At 36.1% G+C, this 22,523-nt stretch overlaps 1 protein-coding gene across 10 annotated transcripts in view; it reads right to left on the bottom strand.

Moving 5' to 3' along the window:
- Positions 1-22,523, bottom strand: part of RNF111 (ring finger protein 111) — an 81,415-nt gene that overhangs the window by 14,430 nt on the left and 44,462 nt on the right. For 7 of the 10 annotated variants that reach the window (XM_067748413.1, XM_067748440.1, XM_067748488.1 and 4 more), the window contains 5 exons: positions 20,107-20,233; positions 16,915-17,078; positions 13,948-14,142; positions 6,032-6,351; positions 2,520-2,781 (listed from right to left, as the gene is read on the bottom strand). In XM_067748413.1, coding sequence (XP_067604514.1) covers positions 2,520-2,781; positions 6,032-6,351; positions 13,948-14,142; positions 16,915-17,078; positions 20,107-20,233 — 1,068 coding nt within the window. The remainder of the gene's footprint in view (positions 1-2,519; positions 2,782-6,031; positions 6,352-13,947; positions 14,143-16,914; positions 17,079-20,106; positions 20,234-22,523) is intronic. The other 3 variants (XM_067748431.1, XM_067748458.1, XM_067748477.1) reach the window with 1 other exon arrangement.

Raw genomic sequence — 22,523 nt, 5'->3', positions numbered from 1 at the left:
AGGTCTAAAAGTAAGTATGTCTCCTCTTTGGATTTTAGCTCTAATTTCATTTTATTTGTAAGATTTTTCTTGGTAGCCTGGTATGAAGCTACAGCAATTCTCTAGTTTCATTACAGAAAGGCTGCCTTCAATTTTTAATTGCTTTGATTCATGCATCAGTGGTGAAAGTTAGGTAACCATGGACTCATTCAGCCATACTTCAAAGGAAACCTTGCTAGTATGTATTGTTATTTAAAGGAAATAGTCACTAAATATTCACAATATTTAAAGGAAACTTTCACTAAGCTCAATGTAAGTGGTGACATATTTTTAAACTGATTTTCTAAAAGTTATATTTTCAAATCAATGCTTTACGCTAAGAAGTCACAAAGCTCAGTACTCCTTGGTCATCAAAAAGGAAGTCACTAAGTTTTATCATTGTTAACTATCCTTCCTCAAATTTAGAGCATTTTTCCCAGTTTCATGTCAAGGTTTTCTACTTCTATAATCATTATACAAGAAAGAATATTCACAAATATAACAGAATTTTAAAGTCTTGTTTTGGAATGAATCAGTTTATTTAACTCTTCATTTTATTTTTTTCAACCTTACTGATGTATAATTAACAAATACAACAATATATTCAAAGTGTATAATATAATTTGACACATGTATACCACATGAAATGATTACCACAATGTTTAATTAACATATCCATCACCTCACATAGTTGCCAGTTTTTGTGTGTGGTGAAAAATTCAGCGATCATTATAATACACTGTTTATCTAAACAAAACTGTATAAAGGTGACATATTCTGCCTTCCCACAGACCATTTCCCTTCTTCTCTATTTTATGTGTTCTTGCCACTAAAAACAAACAGACAAAAAACGTTCTTGATCTTGCTTCTTTAAAGTTCAGCATGTCACTTTAACCCAGCAATCTCACTCCCAGGAAGTTACCCTACACATAGACTAACAAACTACAAACAATTTAAGTGTCCATCAACAGAGGACTAATTTAATATACAATGGAATATTATGAGGTATTAAAAGAATGAGCTAGATTTTTATATTCTAATATGAAAAAAAATCTAAGACGTATTGTTGAATTTTAAAAAAACCACAAATGAAAAAGCAAGAGGCAAATACTATGTTTGATATAATCCCATTTTTTAAAAAAAGGAGAGATATGTCATAATAACGTGTGGAGAAAGAAAATTTCTAAAAGGTTTTCTAATAAACTATAAACAGTTGGTACTTCTGAGGTATATTAGCATTAGTGGGAAGAAAGGAGAAGGGCTTTTAACTTCTCATTTTATATCATTCTGCAGTTTGAATTTCTTAGGATGTACACCAGTTACTTTTATGATAAAAGTAAAACCAGTTTAAGTCTAAAACATTTTTTACTAGGACATGAAAGATGAATGGATACACTTATAAATTGCTTCAGTATATTATTTTTAAAGGGGAGGGGGAGAAAACCACACATTTTGAGTTCTCAATAAAAGATAATCAATTAAAGATGAATATCAACAAGTATTACAGAATAGCCTGTATATCATACCAGTGTTCACACACAGAATTTGCCCACTGGTCAATGCTTTGCAAAAACTAACTCGTTTCAAAACCTTTTTTCTACCTTATACTTTGAAGTTGCATTCTTGAAAAGCGATATATCACCAGATTTCATTGTACAAATTCTGGGTTGACTCCAGCTGTGTCTGCAGGACCCAGATTTTAAAAATTATAGGACTGGAAGAAGAGATCTAAGAAGATATATAATTGAAAATTATCCCTTGTATGTAATCAAAACAAAAGCAAATTTCCTTGCCAACTTTCTGGTTTACCCCTGGCATGAATTTTCAGTGTTTCTTTTAAATCAAAGTACTTAATAAGCTTCCATCTGATTATTAACCTATGATTTAACAGAGCAATAAATATATGTTACACAGCCTAACGGTATTTCTCATTTCTTATGGTATCTCATAGATTTCAATTTCTTTAGAAAAGCCATGTCTGATTCTATTTTAATTGCTTGCATCAAATGAGTACAGAAACCTTTCTGCAACTGGCAAAGCTTTCTGTCAAGGAATTTTCTCTTGTGCCTCAGCTAAGCTTCAGAATTATTAATCAAAGTTTACTTTCCTATGTGTAGAAATGACTACTAAACTTACAAATTTCCTTTTACTCCTAAAGGATAAATCTAATTCCTTAAAATTTCCTTTTATAGGAATCTAAGGTGCCATTCAATGTACGAGTTCATAGATATTAATTAAAACGTAAATGTTAGTATGTCAAACAGACAAAATATACTTTTTATTATTTTCCCAGACCTTTTACAACAACATCTGCCCTTTTTGCCTTAGAAGACTGTTTTGGGTACGTGAGGTAAATGAAATAGGAAAAATACACTCCACTCGTAGGCCAAGGAGGTACTAAAAATTTATAAACTAGTATTACTGAAAGGTTATTTCATGAGGAGAGGACGATGCTTCATCTATGTGCCTCTAAGCTCTTTGCCTGTTAAATTCATACTTACAAGGAGGCGGCATGTAATGTCGGCAAGATGACAGCGAGGCTTGTGGAGGGGGCTGGGGCTGGGGCTGTGCAACCACGCTGGATCCGTAACCATCTACTGATAATGGCTGGCTCGGGGCGGCAGCAGCAGCAGCCTGGTGGCCAAAGATTGCAGCTCGGGAAGAGGAAACAGGACAGCAGGGGTCAAAGGCAGATGCTCCATGAAAACCACCACTTCCATGACTTCTGATACCACTGCTGCTCAGGTCTACTGGCAATGCCTGCTGTATAAAGAGGAACTATGTTTTATCTTTCTAAAATTTGGTCAAAACATTGTTTCATGTTATATTATAAAAGTACTCCTAATGCAATCTAGAAAAATAGAATCTATGAATTTAAAACTGCTAAAAATTTTGAGTGTGAAGACCTACTGAGCACCAAGAAGATACTGTGTGCATCTTGGACTGTAAAAATTGTAGTGCTTATACACTTAAAATCTATAATCAATTTTAAATAATCAAGCATGAGATCATGCTGTAAGATGAACAAAAGTTAATTAATATATTATTTTAAGATCTGTTTCTCTTCCATTATCTAGATTTTAAGAGAGAAAGAAAGTTTTAAATCATACTTCCATATCCTCCTTTACCCCAAAATTCTGATTGGTAATTTAGGACTCCTTTACAAAACATATAATCATACCACTGAAAACATTTAAGGCTCCAGGTAAAAATTTGTTCTGTTTTTAAACTGTACACAGCAAGCATTCAACTGAAACTCTTAATAGTGCAAACATTATCCAAGATAACAAAGGGCCTAAGATTATTCAAGCTAAACCATTAGCTAGCTTTTCCTCATAACTTTTTTCTCTTAAAAAAAAAAAAAAAGATTAAACCATGATTACTTTTATTAGGAATATAATTTTAGGGAAGGCCCATTTACCAAGTTGGAAAATCAAAGAGTCTAGATTCCATCTCTACTCAAAAGTAATTAAGTTTTTTCCCCTGAGCACTTTGAAAAGTGCTTAGTAAAACACTTTACCTTCTACTCTAGAGCAGATTACAGAAACAGAATTGCTTCTTTATATTCTTAAGTATTTTAAATACAAGTCTTTGCTTAGTGTTCAGTACAGCTGTAATTTTTAAAATATGATTAAAGAAAATAAAGATGTTATATATGGAATCACATGCAGGAATTGTTCAATACTGAAAGCTGAGGGGCTAGAGGTGAGGAAAGCTAGGGTAATGCATTTATTAGAGGCCCAGGTCACCCAGTCCAGTGAGGAACCATAGTGGTCTTTGTACTTTTTAAAAATTTATTTTATTTTATTATTATTATTTTTTTAGAGACAGAGTTGTCTTTGTACTTTCAATGGCCTCCCAGCTCAGAGGATAACAGAAACATGAGAAACTCTGGATACCAAAAGGGAAGGAGGATGATGGTACAGGAGAAGCTGTAGGAAGGTGAAAAGAAAGAGCTACTTTCCTCTTCTATATTATGTGTCTACAATCAATTAAGTAAATGTCTGGGCTCTTTCTTTTAAGTTGGCAAATACAATATATGCTCCCAATTTGAATAAATAAAGTTTAAGAGTAATATTTTAAGACTGTGAATTATTACTTATGGTTCAAATCCTTTCCGTATTTTCCTATTTAGGCTAAAATTTGGCAAATGGACTGGAATATCACCATACTATGAAGGTGAGCAAATTTCCTATCTTCTTCTCCAGTCAGTGATTAAGAACACTCCCAGAGAGTGAGTTAAGTAGGGTGAAGGTCCTCCTAGAAGGAACCGAGGGTAAAGTTAAAAGTAGAGAATAAAAAGAAAAGGGGAAAAATCAACACAGAGAACCCTCTTCCTCACAATTCCAACAGTTCATTCAATTATTATTATAGAAGGAAAAGGGAGGGTAAGCAAAATGGCACAGAAATGGCAAATATTACTTTACACAGCTCGTAACTAGTGCATAGCACTAAGTAAACTATTCTCTCAAAAGAGAAAGCTACATCAAAAGGAGTAGTACAGAGTCAAGTGATTACTGCAACTCCTCTCGTCAAGCCTAATCCTCCCCAATCTTTCTCTGCCTATCTACAGTCTGACACTCAATCATAAGACATCCACACAATTATAAACCCTCAGATCAGTCTGCCTCTCCTCAACTTCTTGCTGTGTCCACACAGATCTCAAACAGAGACTATACGAGGCTACCTCATGAGCATGTGGCTAATTTCAGAGTCCTACAAATAGCTACATCAATCTCAAAGCGTTCATATTTCCAAAACCTCATTCTTTGTTTACCTTCATACCCATTATAACCACTGAATGCCTGATCCTGCTGATTCTTCTCAAGCTTTGTGTACAGTCCAAATACCTCTACTTAGATATAGGTGAGTAGGTTACATCTATATTTTACACAAAAGAGATTCTTCCTCTAATTAACTCACTCAGGTTGCTTCCTCATTCCCAAGAGGTAGAACAGGTCTAGACAATCCATAGATGTTAATACTTAGAACTGTTATCAGAACCAAAACATCATCTAAAATCTCTTTAATAATATTTCTTACTAAACCCTTTCAAATTTCCTTTTGGTATCAGCAGCTAGTTTTTTCTTCTTAAGGGAACACCCCACTTTCTTAATTACTTTTAATTTGTCAGAACCAGAAGAGATAACCGGCGAAAATTTAAAAGATGAAGCAAGTACTTTAGGAAAGGTCAGAGGGTACAGTAAAGGAGCTGCTCTGAATTTCTTTTTGACTTTTTTCTGGCACATTTTTTAGCACGTGTCACTTACAGTTTTAAATTACATGTTTTGATTTTTAAAGCATGCACCACCAAGGTTTATGTCACGATTATACACAGAGACAATGGAGCAAAAGTTAAAATAGCACATAACACCTCACTTTATTTACTCCATGTGGCCACCAATATTAATTTAATATTATTTGACGTATCAAGCACTCACTAATAACATCAACTAATTTACTTAATTAGCAAAAAATTTCTTATAATTTTTGCTGACATTTCAATTTCCCACAAACTAAAAACCTCATCTGCTCCTGAGAAACTATGTCACAGGTCTGCATCTGAGACGGCTGTTTATTTCTAGATGAGTGGAGATTATAGGCAGGCTCCAGAATAGGAGGTAGGGTAGAGGAGGAAAAAATTGGGAGAATTCCCAAATTTCTCATGAATTAGGTTGACACTGCAGTTTCAACACTTTGTTTGAAATAAAATCCCAAAAGTTTAGATCCACCTACATTTAACTAAAAACACCTAAAAACATTCCAGAATAAAAATTAGTATCACATCCAATTTTCTACATCCCTGGCCCCCTCAATTAGTTGCAATAATTTACATGAGAAAATCTTAAATACTTAATTTAAAAAAATCACACATCATTAAATTAGGCCACTCTTGCAGGGGCAACAAGAATGACTTATTTAGCATATAAAATTTATCATTAGGGTTTGTTTTTTTCTCCTGAAGGAACCACAATTTTAAAAACTCAAGATGAACTCATCAAATTCCACATACCTGGTCATGGTAGCTGGTACCAGAACTACTATTTGCTCCACATGGTGCCTGTACTTGTGGAGGTCTTTCCACAGGGCAAGTAGGATCACCAAAGGAGGGAGACACTGGGACAGCTGGGTGGGGAGTATGATGGTGGTGGTGATGATGCTGAAAATGGTGGCCATGCTGCTGAAAGCAACTTGCATGTGGATGTCCTAACGCATGGTGACTCTGAGACGACCCTCCACATGGCGAGTGCTGGGGACAGCAGGAAGGTAACCTTGGCATCGCAGGAGGGCCAGTTTCCGTTATAGCACTAGGTGCAGTTCTCCTTGAGTCATCTTGAAACGAAAAAATGCATAGAACCAAATGATCAAATATCACTGTGTAAAAGAAAGTGTATACTTCATATATGTGTATAAATGTGTATAAATAAGTAAATAATTAAGAAGTGATTACTGAATTCAAATATCTGTAAATAATAATGTGATACAGTCACATTCTTAACACGCATATCCTGTAATTTCAGGCAGTGATCTTCACTGGGATTTTCAGGCAAGCTTTAGGAGGCTTATATTTACCATGATGTTTAAATATGGCAATAGATCACCTTTTCCTAGGTCATTATAAATTATTAGGGTTTTTTTTGTTCTTTTTTTTGCAGTATGTGGGCCTCTCACTGTTGTGGCCTCCCCCATTGCGGAGCACAGGCTCTGGACGTGCAGGCTCAGCGGCCATGGCTCACGGGCCCAGCCGCTCCGCGGCATGTGGGATCTTCCCGGACCGGGGCACGAACCCGTGTCCGCTGCATCGGCAGGCGGACTCTCAACCACTGTGCCACCAGGGAAGCCCTAAATTGTATTTTAAAAACTCTAAAATAACATAGGAGTCTTTCCATTATATGCAACAAAGCTAAGGTTCTCCTGAGCTCCATGAGCCTCCAATACTGTAAATCATTCCTATATAATGAAGACTACTATGTACTTCTTAAAATCTTATCCTCTTAAGACATAACTACACGGGCTTCCCTGGTGGCACAGTGGTTGAGAATCTGTCTGCCAATGCAGGGGACACGGGTTTGAGCCCTGGTCCGGGAAGATCCCACACGCCGCGGAGCAACTAATCCCGTGAGCCACAACTACTGAGCCTGCGCTCTAGAGCCCGCGAGCCACAACTACTGAGCCCGCATGCCACAACTACTGAAGCCCGGGTGCTTAGAGCCCATGCTCCGCAACAAGAGAAGCCACCGCACTGAGAAGCCCGCGCACCGCAACGAAGAGTAGCCCCCGCTCGCTGCAACTTGAGAAAGCCCACGCGCAGCAATGAAGACCCAACACAGCCAAAAATAAATAAATAAATAAATAAATTTATTTTTTTTAAAAAAAAGACATAACCACCCAACTCAGAGCATATCTGGCTAAGTCTCACTAACTTCCAATGTCTTTTCCCTTCTTCTGGTCTCTAAACTCAGACCCAATAGAACATAAGAAATAAGACTCTACTATGTTGAAAATTAAAGGTCTCTTATAATGATCTAGTGACTCAAGGTGGAACAGTGGGAAAAAACATGGAGTCAGATGGGCCTGAGTTCTAATCCTGAGCCTGTCTAATCTGGAGCAATGTGACCTTAGGAAAGTTATTTAACCCCTTTCTCACCTATTAAATGTAGCAATAATTGCCTTGCATGGTTGTTGTTAGAAAAGATAATAATCCTCTAGGTATGAAATATCTGAGTTCTGATTATGCCCTGTCACATGCCCAGAGTTATTTTGAAGGTATGTTCTTCCATGCCAAAAGAACAGCAGAAAGTGTCCCCAGAAGGTTTATCCTAGTGTTTCAAACTCCTCTAAAAAAAAGCACCCCTTCCTCAAACTACATGTTATGTGGAAATTAGATAAAACAGATAAAAATGGAGATAAATTTTTTTACTTAAAAATAAAAATTAGAAGAGTGGAAAACCCAAATCCCTGTCCTTCCTTTCCCCCACCCCCACGTGACTCATGAGGCATCTCTTCAGAATCCTTAGGATTCTGGAGTACCACTGTTCTAGCCTTTTTTTCTAGAGTAACCAATACCAGGGATACCCTGCTCCTATTTGGCTCACAGTACACAGCTATTCTCTTCTGGGCCAATGTACCAAAATTAGGAATCTTCTGGTTCTTTACAAATAATACAAAAATCCAACCGAAACTGGCTTAAACAATAAAGGGAATTTATAGACTCACATAAATGAATCTGGGTAGGGATGCTTCAGGCTCTGACTGATGGGTCTGACTGCAGTACACCTCCCTGTAATTCTCCTGGGTCTGCCCTCCCATACATGTCCTATCCTGCTTTTGCTGATTCTCTTCTGGGCAAAGTCTGTGATCTAAACCCTGTTAGACAGTATCTCTATTCTAAATCTATGTATATTGGTTCCCCCCACCCCAAGTTCCTACTCTGGCCTACTTGGGCTAATTTCCTGAACCCTTTTGTAAAGGTTCTTAACCTCAGAACTAGAATTCAGGAGTCTGTAAACCTGGCTGGAAAAAAATTACAAATTCTTACTAATCTCTAATAGCCTCCTGGAATTAGTACTACCTTGTTATCATCAGTTGAGAGGTTAAATATTACAAATAATTTGTATCAAAAAACAATGAAAGTCAAAAAGCTGTTCACTTTTAAAACATAAGTGACAGCAGATTCAAAGTCAGTTCTATAATTAAATCACTTTCATTCATTTGCATTCCAAATTTCTTGAGTAACCTGGACAGAGTCACAACTGGCATACCTGGAACTGACCATGATCAGCAGCCTATCTTCGCTATGCTGAATCAAACATTAAGTAGCTATTTCCCAAAGGCTGTAAGATTTACAACAATATCATTATTATAGGAACTTTACTTCCTACAACATTTTCAGGGTTATATCTCAGCCCCCACGTCAAAGTGTTACACAAGTAAATGTCATTTATTGTGTGTTACTTCAGAAAAGAAAATCGAAAACCTTTGGGACACTAAATCCATTCAGTGGATGGACTAAATGACCTTCATGATTCCTGCCAACTATGACACGTTAATTTTACAAACCCAATTATTTGAGGATTATGTGTAACTCTAAGACTCAGGAGATGAGTCTGTAACCAGAGCAAGAGATCTAGGGACCGCTAGGGCCATGACTGAAGTAACAGATATGACACTTAACCTGTTTGGAAACGATCTGCCCTCTTGGTCTTCAATTATTTCACATACAAAACTCAGAGTGAGTGAAGAGGAAGCACAATGACTTTAATATCCTTAAGGCTGAACACATATTTAAGGGGTTATATGATTAACAGTATGGCCCCTAAAAGAGGACTGACCTTATAGCTCTACTTCTTATGGTACAGTTTTGGCTTCCAATTAAATTAATGTCTATTTTCCTACAGTTCAGAAGCTCTTTGTTGCTCAAACAAGGTAGCAATCCAAAGTAAAGACAACTGAATCTCCTCTTGTTCAAGAGTTACTGACCAAAGAAAATTGCCACAGAGTAGAGGTGAAATACAAAGACATCTGATTGAGTAAATAAAACACTGCCTTTTTTATTAAAATTAGGCCGCTGAGTGGCCACTAAAAATAGATAATCGAAAATCTACACCAGAAGAATTAACTCCACAGCCCAGTGACACCAAGCTGGTTAAAATACTTTTATTGTAATTCTAGGAGGATTACTGAGATGTACTCATGCATTTATTCATTTATTTGGCAAGTCTTATACATAATAATGACATGGTTAAGGATCTACAAAGATACTGAAAAATGAAAGTCCTGGCCTTTAAAATAACGAATGGATATTGTCTGCCTTTGTTGTTTTATCTCTAGAAACTAGAAACAGGCCTGCACAATGTAGGTGGTTCAATAAGCACTTGCTAAATTTAAGCTAACCGCACAGGGAAAAGAGGCATGCCTGCATGGTTGCAGCTTAGTGCTGAAAAAGAGAAAGACTTGATCTTTGGTCCTCAAGGAGCTCATCATCAAGTACGGAGAAAATTTAAAACAGAAATCAACCAGTATTTTAACAGAAGCACTAGGTTCTAGGTACAGTATAGAGCAACACTGCCCCCCAGGGAATATCTGGCAACACCTGGGGATACTTTTGGTGTCACAGCTGGAGGGGAAGTAGTGCTACTGGTTATTAGTAGGGAGAAGCCAAGAATGCTGCTATGGCTACGCAGGCCGGGGTGGGGGGGAAGGGGGGTGGGATGAATTGGGAGATTGGGATTGACATATATACACTACTATGTATAAAAGAGTTAACTAATGAGAACCTACTGTACAGCACAGGGAATTCTACTCAATGCTCTGTGGTGACCTAAATGGGAAGGAAATCCAAGAAAGAGGGGATATATGTGTACATATAGCTGGTTCACTTTGCTGTACAGCAGAAACTAACACAACATTAAAGCATCTATACTCTAATAAAGATTAACTAAAAATATAATAATAATGCTGCTAATATCCTGCAATGCACAGGACAAGCCCCCGCACCCCCCCACACACAAGAACTGTCCAGCCCAAAGACAATAGTGCCAAGGTTGAGAAATCCTGGCATAAAGGAAGATTACAAGATCCAAGTCAGACTTTGTAGGTTTGAATTCTTGCTCCACTATCATATAACCTTAGACAAGTTACTTTACCTGTAAAATGAAAATAATAATAGAATCTGCCTCATAGGTTATTACAAAAATCAGAGTTAATATAAATAAATTATTGACCAATATTATGAGTTCAACAGATGTTAGCTATTATTATCCACTACAATTGTTAGCTCTGTTTATGTTGTGTTCCCGGTGTCTAGAACAGTGCCTGATACATAGTATGCAATCAATAAATACTTGCTGAATAAATGAATATATAAGATAGCATATACGCATAAAGCTAAGAACATTGAGAAGTCAGACAGATGATAAGCTGATTGGGGCATGTTGAGTTTGAGGTGACTGCAGAATGGTCCAGAGGAGAGGCGGTTGGATATGAAAGTTTAAAACAAGGAGAGTGTTCTGGAAGCAATACGGTGAGTCATCGGCATACTGGTGGTAGGTGAAAACACCTACAGTTATGAGATGGACGAGTGAAAGAAGGGATGAAAATAGAGTCCTGGAAGAAAATAAGATGAGAAGAAAATTACTGCCAGATTTTTAAACATCATGTTTGTTTGTTCTAAAAGGAGTCAGAGTTAAAGTTAAATGAAGGAGTTTAAGGTGAAGAAGATCCACTTAGGTATACATAGACTTAACACAAATGTACACGTGCGTGTATGAAGGGGATGGAACCAACAAAGATGCTGAAGACACAGGGAAGATAACTGATAAAGCAAGGTCAAGGACACAAGAAAGGACAGGAGGTGGAGCATAGATAAAGAGACTGGAAACTATAAGAAGGAGTTAAGAGACCAGGAGTTAGGAGATATGGATAGGTATAAATACACAAAAGTTTTTATTAAAGGGACTGGAAGTTACAAGTATTCATGCTTGAGAACCTTCATTTATTTTTTTTATCCCCCCTACCCCCGGAAATCAGAGTCTTAAGAAGAATAAGAGAATTTTGGAATAGACACTGAGGGGAAGGAAAGAGAACCGATTGGGATTTATCACACTATGACAACTTATTACCAAAAGCCCAAGATTAGATACCATAAATTGATGAGGCATCAATCTGCATGGTTCTATGATTTTTACCAGTCCCATTTAGGAACCTGGATAAGAGAGAAGCTACATGGCTCAAGTGATTCAAGGTTGGAAATATACAAGAAGGTGCAAAGTAATGACAGGATGTGAAGAAAACAGGTGAATGATGTTCTACAGTCTTGGAAGGAAATAAAGCCAGCAGAATTGAACGCCCCTAATGTAATCTGAATATCTGTATGTGCTTCTATCAGATTCATATAGAGGAACAATCTGGCCTGGAACAAGGTTCTCCTAGTCTAGAGAAATACAACATGAGCAAGTCTATCCCAAGGGTGGTCATTAAAAGATAGAATAATATCATGAGAAGGCCATTCAGGCAGTGAAGTTACTACCTAATAGATTAAATGTGAATCCTAACTAAACAAGCGTGTTAAAAAATAAGTACATAAATAAAAGCTTTGAGACTGTCTTGAAATAAAGTTGGGACTGTTTCACATAACATCTAGATAAGCATAGGGTACATAAAGCTACCAGGAAAGACAGTGCACTCAATAAACGAAATAAAAGCCCGTTTCACTTCTGCCTACATTTTTTTTTTTCAAAGACACCCCTGAGAAATCTCCTTGTTTCCTCAAGTTTGCCTCAAGTCTCCTTTGCCTCAAGTTTCCAGGGAAGGGAGATCTAAACCAGACACAAGCAGTTTTCCAATCTGCTCAAGGTAAGTTACAGGGATATTATAAGAATTAAATATATTATTAAAAGCCAAAAAAAGATAGAAAATATATGGTGGTTTTGTTATTAATGGTGATATTATTGGTGATATAGTCAATCTACAAGCTATAGGGTCTATGATGTCTCTGTTACTAAACAGCAAGTTCCTATCTCTGTGCCGTCATTCAAGAGCGGAAAAAAGACTACTTTAAGACCCAGTTAATCTGAGATAAGAGTTAAAACTATAAAACTCTTAAAAGAAAACAGAGGAGTAAATCTTTGAGAACTTTGGTTAAGCAATGGTTTCTTAGATGTGACACCAAAAGAATAAACAACACAAAATATTAGGAAAATGACATCATCAAAATTTTTAAAACTCCCATTCCTATTTTCAATTCTTTTGGATACGGATCTAGGAGTGGACTTGTGGGCCATATGCTGCTAACTCTATGTTTCACTTTTTGAGGAACTGTCAAAGTGTTTTCTACAGTGGCTGCACCATTTTACATTCCCACCAGATATTAATAAAGGTTCCAGGGGCTTCCCTGGTGGCTCAGCGGTTAAGAATCCACCTGCCAGTGCGGGGGACATGGGTTTGAGCCCTGGTCCAGGAAGATCCCACATGCTGCAGAGCAAATGAGCCCATGCACCACAACTACTGAGCCTGTGCTCTAGAGCCCGCAAGCCACAACTACTGACACGTGCCACAACTACTGAAGCCCGCGTACCTAGAGCCCGTGCTCTGCAATGAGAGAAGCTACCGCACTGAGAAGCCCGTGCACAGCAACGAAGAGTAGCCCCTGCTTGCCGCAACTAGAGAAAGCCCGCCTGCAGCAATGAAGACCCAACGCAGCCAAAAATAAATAAAATAAATAAATTTATAAAAAGAAAAATAAATAAAGGTTCCAATTTCTCTATATCCTTGTTAACCCTGCTTATCTTCTGATTTCCTGTTCTTTGTTTTTGTTTTGTTTAATTATAGATATCCTGGTGAGAGTAAAGTGGAATTTCATTCTGGTTTTGATTTGCTTTTCCCTAATAACGTTTTCATGTGCTTCTTGGTCATTTGTACAAATGACCTTCTTCTTTGGAAAAATGCCTATGTAAATTCTTTGCCCATTTTAAAACTGGGCTGCTTTTCTTTTTATTGTTGAGTTGTGCAAGTTCTTTATATATTCTGGATACTAGACCCTTATCCAATATATGATTTTTAAATATTTTTCTCCCATTCTGTAGGCTATCTTTTCACTTTCTTATAATTTACTTTGATGTACAAAAATTTTAAATTTGATCAAGTCCTGTTTATTTATGTTTTTCTTTTGTTGCTTGTATTTTTGGTGTCAGCCATTCAATTCTCCCCCATCTCTTTCAGTTGAGCTATAACACTCCAGTAACATAGCACACAGACTCAAATATGAAGTCGTAGTCTAATTCTAATAAAGACCACTTTGTTCACATATGATGCTTATTCTAAGAATACACTCTTGCTAACACAGCTAAAATCTTAAAAACAACAATCCTTTTTCTAACAAAGAGTCCCCTCCCCGCTCTTCTTGTCTTTTCTTTTTCTTTTTTTACATACCTCCTGTAGAAGTACCACTCATACTATTGCTTGCAAGCATAGGTGAAGTCTCTGACACTGCGGAGGGTTGGCTACTAGTGACAGCTGAAGCAGTATCAGAGGGCTGCTCAGAGGTAGATGGATTTGAATTGTTAATGGAAGCGCTTGTGGTTTGTGATTCCATTCTCGTGGAAGTGGTTGGTACTACAGTAGGTTCTACAATATAGAAAATGTTTATTAGCATTTCAAAGCAAATTAGGTAATGGGTTATATTTTAATAAAAGCTAACATTTTTATGATAATTATTAAAACAAAATATGAATCCTCTAATAAGTACAATATACAGTTAAAAAAAGTTTTCATAAAGTTAAACTGCAACATTAAAATGACATGTTATTGCATTTTTAAAAACCCAACACATATATGTATATTCTAATAATTCAAAGGACTAATATAGTTTTTTTGGGTAATGACCATGTAAGTTTTCTGATCACAAAGAAAAGAGGCAAAGTAAAAGTCCCTCTGCTATGTCCATACACATTGTCACAGGCTGTTAGAACAGTATACAAATTGTACTTTCTGGTTACATTATGGATTCTAGAGTCACACAGCTTGGATAGCAATTCTGATTTCATCACTGACAGTATGATCTAGGATAAATTACTTAACCACTCTCTATTTCCCCACCTGTAGAACTAGGAAAGTACAGAATTTTCTTCATAGAACTGTTGTTAGGATGAACAGAGATCACACATATAAAGCACTTTATATGATGCTTTACAAGCAGTAGTCATTCAATAAACATTAGCTATGATTTTTAATAACCATTTTAATTTCTTACATGCCTTTTTGTATGTTTTTCCCCCAAATTTTTTTGCCAATATTAATATTCATCAGTACTTTCTAATAAAAATTAAAGTTTTTATAGTAGAAATTAAAAGAAATTTCAGGCAGACCTTAACTTATGAATGAGTTATACTTTAGACCCTAATTGTTAAATGATTGTTTAAAAATTAAGAATAATGGGAATAAATCTGTGCAAAGCATAGTCACAATAATTAGACCTGAATTATCACTCTTTAAATGTGATATACAATGAGAGGACAACTATTCTATACAATGAAGTGAGGTCCGCTGATTCCTGAAACACAAATAGTACCTGTTAGTCTATATGGGACCCTGTACTTCAGATGCTTAAAGAAATATATTTGCCTAAACGTAAAAGGGGGAGGAAGGAACCTCTGTTGATTTGCAAATAGTTTATCTCAGTTTCTCAGTCTTATTGGTATTGACAGTGGCTGAATAATTCTTTGTTGGAGGCGGAGGGGGGTCGGGGTGGACTGTCCTTTGCACTGTAGGATGTTTAGCAGCAACCCCAGCCTCTACCCATTAGATGTTAATAGCACTCTCCCCCAACTGTGAGAACCAAAACTGTCTGTAGATATTGCCAAATGTCTCTAGGGGCACAAAATGGCCAGTAGGTAAGAACCACTGGTCTAACTGATAAACTTAAGTTTTGAATTTATTTTTAATAAGATAGAAGCCTTCCACTAAAAGAAACCAGTAGGGAGAAGGGGGCATCTGCTGATCACTGGAATACTTTTAACCTAAAAGTAAAAGTATTCTGTTTGAACTAAATTCTAGTGGGTTAAAAGGCTACTCTGTCACCTTTTGTTACTTTACTGGATGGCAGGTGTCACATGGGACAACACACAAAAAGTTTCCAAAAGAGCCATTAATATTTAATTGAGTAATCTTTAATTAATCCCTATTGTATTAACCACTGCCTTACAGATAATTTATGGTGCTTCAAAATAAAAACCGAGGGCTTCCCTGGTGGCGCAGTGGTTGAGAGTCCGTCTGCCGATGCAGGGGACGCGGGTTCGTGCCCCGGTCCGGGAAGATCCCACATGCCGCGGAGCGGCTGGGCCCGTTGAGCCAGGGCCGCTAAGCCTGCGCGTCTGGAGCCTGTGCTCCGCAAAGGGAGAGGCCACAACAGTGAGAGGCCCGCATACCGCAAAAAAAAAAATCATAAAAAAAATAAAAACCAAGACATTGTTAAATGAAATGTAGACAATGGGAATAAATTAGCCCTTAATAAACATCTTAATTCCAAAGTACTGCTACTCTGAAAGTTATGATCATCCAAACTGCAAACAGCCGATATGAGAGCTGATTGCACAAGGCCCCTAACTCTTCCTACCTAGCTAATGTATCTTTTCCAATTTATAGCTAACTGCCAAAATTAACAAATTCATATATGGCTTACTGTCTCCTTAAGGAAATTATGATTGACCATTTCCTTCTAAGATGTAACTATTACTATCTGAAGACCATTGTCACTATGAGGGAAAATTCACATATGTCTTCATATATTCATACTTGCTACCACTTTCCCTAACCTCTGTTTTCCAACTCTAGCTTTATTTCCTCAGTTACTTGGGTGCAGCTGTAAGCCAAAACAAAACACTAAAGCTGAGCAGCACATAAGGTAACCATATTATTACACTGAAGGATAACACAACTTTTAAAAGAAAACTGAACATTTCAAATAACCAGTATTAACCATTTAAACTCAGTTATATTGCTTTCCTGTTCTGTATTTTTAAAGTGCTGTTTCTATTTTTCATAGCAAAGTTAAAGTATGATAACAATATTATAAATGAAAGTATCAATAACACATAAGTCTGAGGATAGATCAAACTACCTCTTGTAAAAATAATTTTTTTCTAAGAAAATAACTACCAAGCAATGAAGTAATAATCAGAGAGAATTTTTAGACACAACTTACAAACTGAGGTTATTATATTAATTGAAAAATAACATTAGGATACCTGGCAACTTCCCTGTAATTTAATATATATTACCATTAAGCAGCAATAGAAGTTTCTAGCATATTAAGATACTTCATTTTAAAAAAAAAAAAAAAAGATACTTCATTTTAGCAAATCTTATTCATAATTCTACACTGCTAGTACTCCAACTTACCATCTTCATCAACAGTAAGGTCCACAACTTCTGCCGCATTCTGCCTCAAGGGCTGTATAACAGTAGAAATCCTACTGCGGTTCCGTGGCTCCTGTGGCCGACTTGTATGAGAACTTGAACCTTGGCTCCAGTGAGATCTATTGTGTCCAAGGGTTGAACGAGACCTTAAATAACAAAATTTTTAGTTACCTAAGAAATCATAAGCCTTTCTTACAAACTAAGTTGTGAAATTCTTCATTCAAGAATTCTCCAGAGGGGCTTCCCTGGTGGCGCAGTGGTTAAGTATCTGCCTGCCAATACAGGGGACAAGGGTTCAAGCCCTGGTCTGGGAAGATCCCACATGCCGAAGAGCAACTAAGCCCGTGCGCCACAACTACTGAAGCCCATGCACCACAACTACTGAAGCCCGCAACAAGAGAAGCCACCGCAATGAGAAGCCTGCGCACCGCAATGAAGAGTAGCCCCCACTCGCCGCAACTAGAGAAAGCCCGTGTACAGCAATGAAGACCCAACGCAGCCAAAAATAAATAAATAAAATAAATTAAAATAAAAAGAATTCTCCAGAAGAATAATCATAATAGAATTTAAAATTCTGACTAGCATAATGTCTAGCACTCAATAAACATCTGCTGAATTAAATGTTCAACAAATGTTCACCAATCAACTGACCTCAGAAAATGAAAAATGATATGTTAGACCAATCACTGGTGTAAAATACAGGATTCTGTTTCAAGAATGCTGCTCCCTTTTCTATGTTTACTTTGAATATTCACCTGGGTTATAATCAATTATTTACATTTTATGTTAATACCTAAAATTATTCACCATAGGTATAATAACAAAAATATCAACACCCTAAACATTTAACATTTACATGATCTTCTATGTTTAGTTTAGATTGGATCTGCAAAGCATGGCTTTGGGAGTCCCAAACCAAGCTAAGTTTCTGGGACTGTCTAAAAGAGATTCAAAGCACCGGAGAGAGTTCTTGCCATCAGGAGAGGTACGGATAGTTGTAGCTAGTTTACTATAAGAAACATCATCGTTTGAGCTGCTTTAGGCTTTAAAGGCATATAATCACAAACCCTCAACGCCGAATGCTTTTATCATCTTTTAATTATGTGTATTGTACTAAATTACTTACAGCATATATTTTATTTTAAAAAATTCTTAAAGGATTCACTGTAATGATCTGGACTAAGGGTACAGAGGGATAGTATGTAGAATATGCAGTCCTCAGGCTTCAAGGAGAAAAAGATAAATATGTTTTAGAAAGATGGGGCGTACGAAGTTGGTTTTTTCTCCTGCCCAAACTGAATGTAAAACTGCCTATAAGCTTATTGTCACTATGTATGGAAAGAGTGAGCCAGATGCACTAACATGCAGTCATCGTATAAGCTTGACCACTCAGAAGAGAACTCCGAAGTTCAAACTGAGCTGACAATGGCCTCAGCAATTACAGAGCCTAAAAGTTTAGAAAGAAGTTCAAATTCTAAAATTAAGTTTTCAAGTAACAGGAGTACAGAGGTTAAATCCTGAGACAGAGTTTTAAAAAAAAGACCGTGTATTCCAGCAAGAATTGTATAGATTAAGGCATGAAGGTAAACAAATATTTCAAGCGGAAATGGTTTTAGATAAGAATGATCACCATTTAAAATTCTTGAGAAACCAAGAGTATTTGATGAGAGACTGAGTAGTCTATTATTTCTTAGAAGCTGTTAACAGCTGCAGAAACTTCCACGTCCACTATGCAGCACTTCTGTGAAAACTTCACAGGATGTCCTAACTCCAAATATAATGCTGAGTAAAGTACCAGCAAAAAACTTGATGTATGAGGAACAGTTTCACAGAGGCCTTAGTCGCCCCTATAATTAGTGGCAACTGTCAAATCTTGACACAAAGGGATCTGAAACACAGATACATTCTCTCTTGAACAGGAAGGGCCAAGAGCCAGCTAAAGTGACAAAGTTAATATTCTAGGTAACCATAAGGAAAATAAATATGGCTAATGAGCACTGTGTGTCTTTTTCAAGAGCACTGTCTATCACTATGTAAACGCATCTGCTTGAACATTTAAGCGTCTACATGAAAAGAAAGCTCTCCAGTTCCACGAAAAAACAGGTCCTTAGTTTCAACAATTGTTATAGCTCATAAAAACTGAGTCAGCGTTGTACCAACCACTATGGACAGTCACAGAATAACTGTGGCACGTACTGTGGAGTATCAATTTTCCTCAGAGTCTGGGAAAATCATTTAAAACTTAAACAGGGATATATTATAGAGTGCTCTCTTCCATGCCATTAGAAGTAGTACTCCAATGGGAAAGTGGCAAGTAAAGAAGCACATTCTAGGTATGATTGTAACATGCTTCCAAAATAAGAATGCTTTTTTCTTAAATCAGTAACAAATTAAAATACAATAAGCAAATGCATTTCTAAATTCATTCCAACACAAAAATTAAGATTCATCCGCAGTTTGGTGTATCAGACGAAAGAGAGGAGTACTTCACTGCTTCCTTTACCAGTATTTGTAATCATCTAAAGCACAAAATGAATTGTGTTAGGGTCTCTCTCTCTCTTTTTTTTTTTCTGTCAAAGTGATTCTCAAAAGGGCAATGTTATTTCCAGTTATTTATCAAAACAAATGAGGATATATCATTCATTTTTTACTACAGGGCTTATATAAAATTACTGAGTGAAGGACAAAAAAATCCAAAAACTATGTTTTATACTAAGTTGTCCTACCATAATAGCATAAACATCACTGGTATTAATGAGATGCCAATATCATTCCCAATACTTATGTACTATTCACATCTAAATTTCAGAGGAGTTTGTGAACTTTCTGAATCATAAAACAAATTCAATTTTATAAAACACCAAGTAAAACTGATGTTTATCTAGAGCAATGACTCAACACTCACTGTATACTTGGGGTGCTTAAAAAAATACTGATTCCTAAGATTCTGGTTCAGCTGGTCTGGGCTATGATACAGGCAACAATATATATTTTATCATCTTCCCAGATGAGTCTAACACAGTCTGGTTTGACAACCACTAATCTGGTTGGTATACACACACTAAAACTAGGTAAAGAAAAAAAAAGTAAAAAAATGCAAATATCTGCAGCACAAATGGGTCTAAACATTTACATCTAAAACTTCAAATATACAACCAGGAATTAAAATCTTACCGATAGCTTTCCCCAACTGTTACTATCTCCACTTCACTGTCAGTTGAGGTAACATTAATTTCTTCATTGGCAGTGATCTGGGGAGTGGAGGAAGCTTCTATCACCACAACATCTTCATCAATATTTCCTGGAAACAAAAAGAAAAAACATTTAAAGGGCATATGGGATAAACAACAAGGTCCTACTACACAGCACAAGGAACCATATTCAGTATCCTATGATAAACCACAATGGAAGAGAATACAAAAAATAAAAAAAAGGATGTATATATATATATATATATATGTATAACTGAATCACTTTGTATATATATGTTTAACTGAATACAAAAAAGAATGTATATATATATATATATATATATATAACTGAATCACTTTGCAGAAATTAACACAACGTTGTAAATCAACTATACTTCAATTAAAAAAATAAAGAGCATATGCCTGTCAGCTAACTTAAAGACAAAATTTTTATTTTGACTTTGAAGACTGAAATTCATTACAAAAGTAAAATTCATCTGTCAAATCAAAGTTTTTAAAACCAGAGCTCACTATGCAAAGTGAAAACAGTACTTACTCTCTTAATTTGCACATTTGTTTCCGCTTATGATTTTTGTTTGTTCTTTACAAACTTTTAGTAGTTTCCAGAAGAATTTGTATAATCTTATATAAAGATATTAATACTGTAATATCTAAAAGTACTGATTTAAGATCTTATGTAAGATATTCACATTCTATAAGATATCAACCCTTTGATATCTAAAATGAAGACACCACACTCTGTAAGTTTTCTTCAAGGTTTTTTAATTTATGTAATATGGTATTCTTTTAAGAAAAACACAGTAGCTTTTCAGTTTTGTGCTACAAAATCTGTAATTTTTTTGTACGTGTTCTTTTCTAAAGTATTCCAAGTTCGGAAAGTGCTCACTCATCTAGAAGATGGTACATACTATATTTGGTGCAATGTGTTTCCTTAATATTTATATCACCTAGAACTAATTGTTACTTATGGCATTAGATAAGATTATAAATAGAATCTGGCCCTGCTCAGTGAAATAACCCAGTCACAAAATAACACTGTATGATTTCACTTATGTGAGGCATCTAAAGTAGTCAAAGTCCTAGAGAAAGTGGAATGGTGGTTACCAGAGCTGTGAGGCGGAAGGAAAAGGGAGTTGTTTAATGCGTATGGAGTTTCAGATTGCAAGAAGAAAAAGTTCTGGAGATCTGTTTCACAACAACGTGAATATTCTTAAAACTACTGAACTGCATACTTTAAAATGGTCAAGATGGTTAAACAACAACAAAAAAGAAAAGTTATGCTCCATTTCTTCTCTTGCTATATTTTCCACAAATCTAGGGCTAAAATGTCTTTTTTTAAACATTCTTCTCTCTTCATTGCTATCACCTGTCAATGTAAAGATCAGACAACAGTTTACAAGTAATATCTTGCGAGAAGAATTTTCCCATAATAAGAATATTGAGAGCTTAAAATTTCACCCACTTTAAGTGTACATTTCACTGATTTTAGTGTGTTTATGGAGCACAGACATCATCTCAATCCAGTTTTAGAACATTTCCAACACCCTAAAAAGCTCCCACATGCCCTATTTCAGTCAATCATTGTCCCTCTAACCCCATCCCTACATCCCTACAACAACTAACATGCTTTCTGTCATTATGGATTGATCTGTATTTTCAAGAGCTCAATATAAATGGAGTAATACATTACATATCCTTTCATATCTGGCTTATTTCACTGAGTGTACTTATTTTGCGATTCATTCATGTTGTGTGTATCAATAGTTCATTCTTTTTTACTGCTGGGCAGTATCCTATCATATGAATACATCACAGTTTGTTCATCCATTCTTCTGTTGATGGACATCTGAATTTTTCTCACTTTTGGCTATTACAAATAAATACACGTACTTCAGGCATACATGTTTCATTTTTCTTCGGTAAATACTTAGGAATGTAATTTCTAAATACTATGGTAAATTTATGTTTAGCATTTTAATGAAGTGCCAAATTGTTTTCCTAAGTGACTGTTCAGTTTTACATTCCCACCAGGAAAATGGGGCTCCATTTTCTCTACATCTTCGCCACTGTTACCATCTCTTTTTTATTATAGCTGTTCTACTGCATGTATAGTAGTATATATAGTAGTATATATTCTTTTCATTTTCTTAATGGTGTCTTATGAAACATAAAAGTCTTTCATTTTGATGAAGCCCAAATCAGCTATTTCTTTAATGGATCATGTTTTTGGTGAGCTTTTAAAGAAATCTCTGCATAACCAAAGGTGACTAAGAATTTTTATGTTTCTTCTAGAAGTTATATAATTTAGCTCTTACATTTAAGTCTGTGATCCATTTGGTTAATTTCTGCGTCTGACATGATATAAAAGGTCTAAATTCA

Source organism: Pseudorca crassidens, chromosome 1 (genome assembly GCF_039906515.1).
Source record: "Pseudorca crassidens isolate mPseCra1 chromosome 1, mPseCra1.hap1, whole genome shotgun sequence".
NCBI classification, from domain to species: Eukaryota; Metazoa; Chordata; class Mammalia; order Artiodactyla; family Delphinidae; genus Pseudorca; species Pseudorca crassidens.
This window is presented reverse-complemented; position numbering and strand designations above follow the sequence as displayed.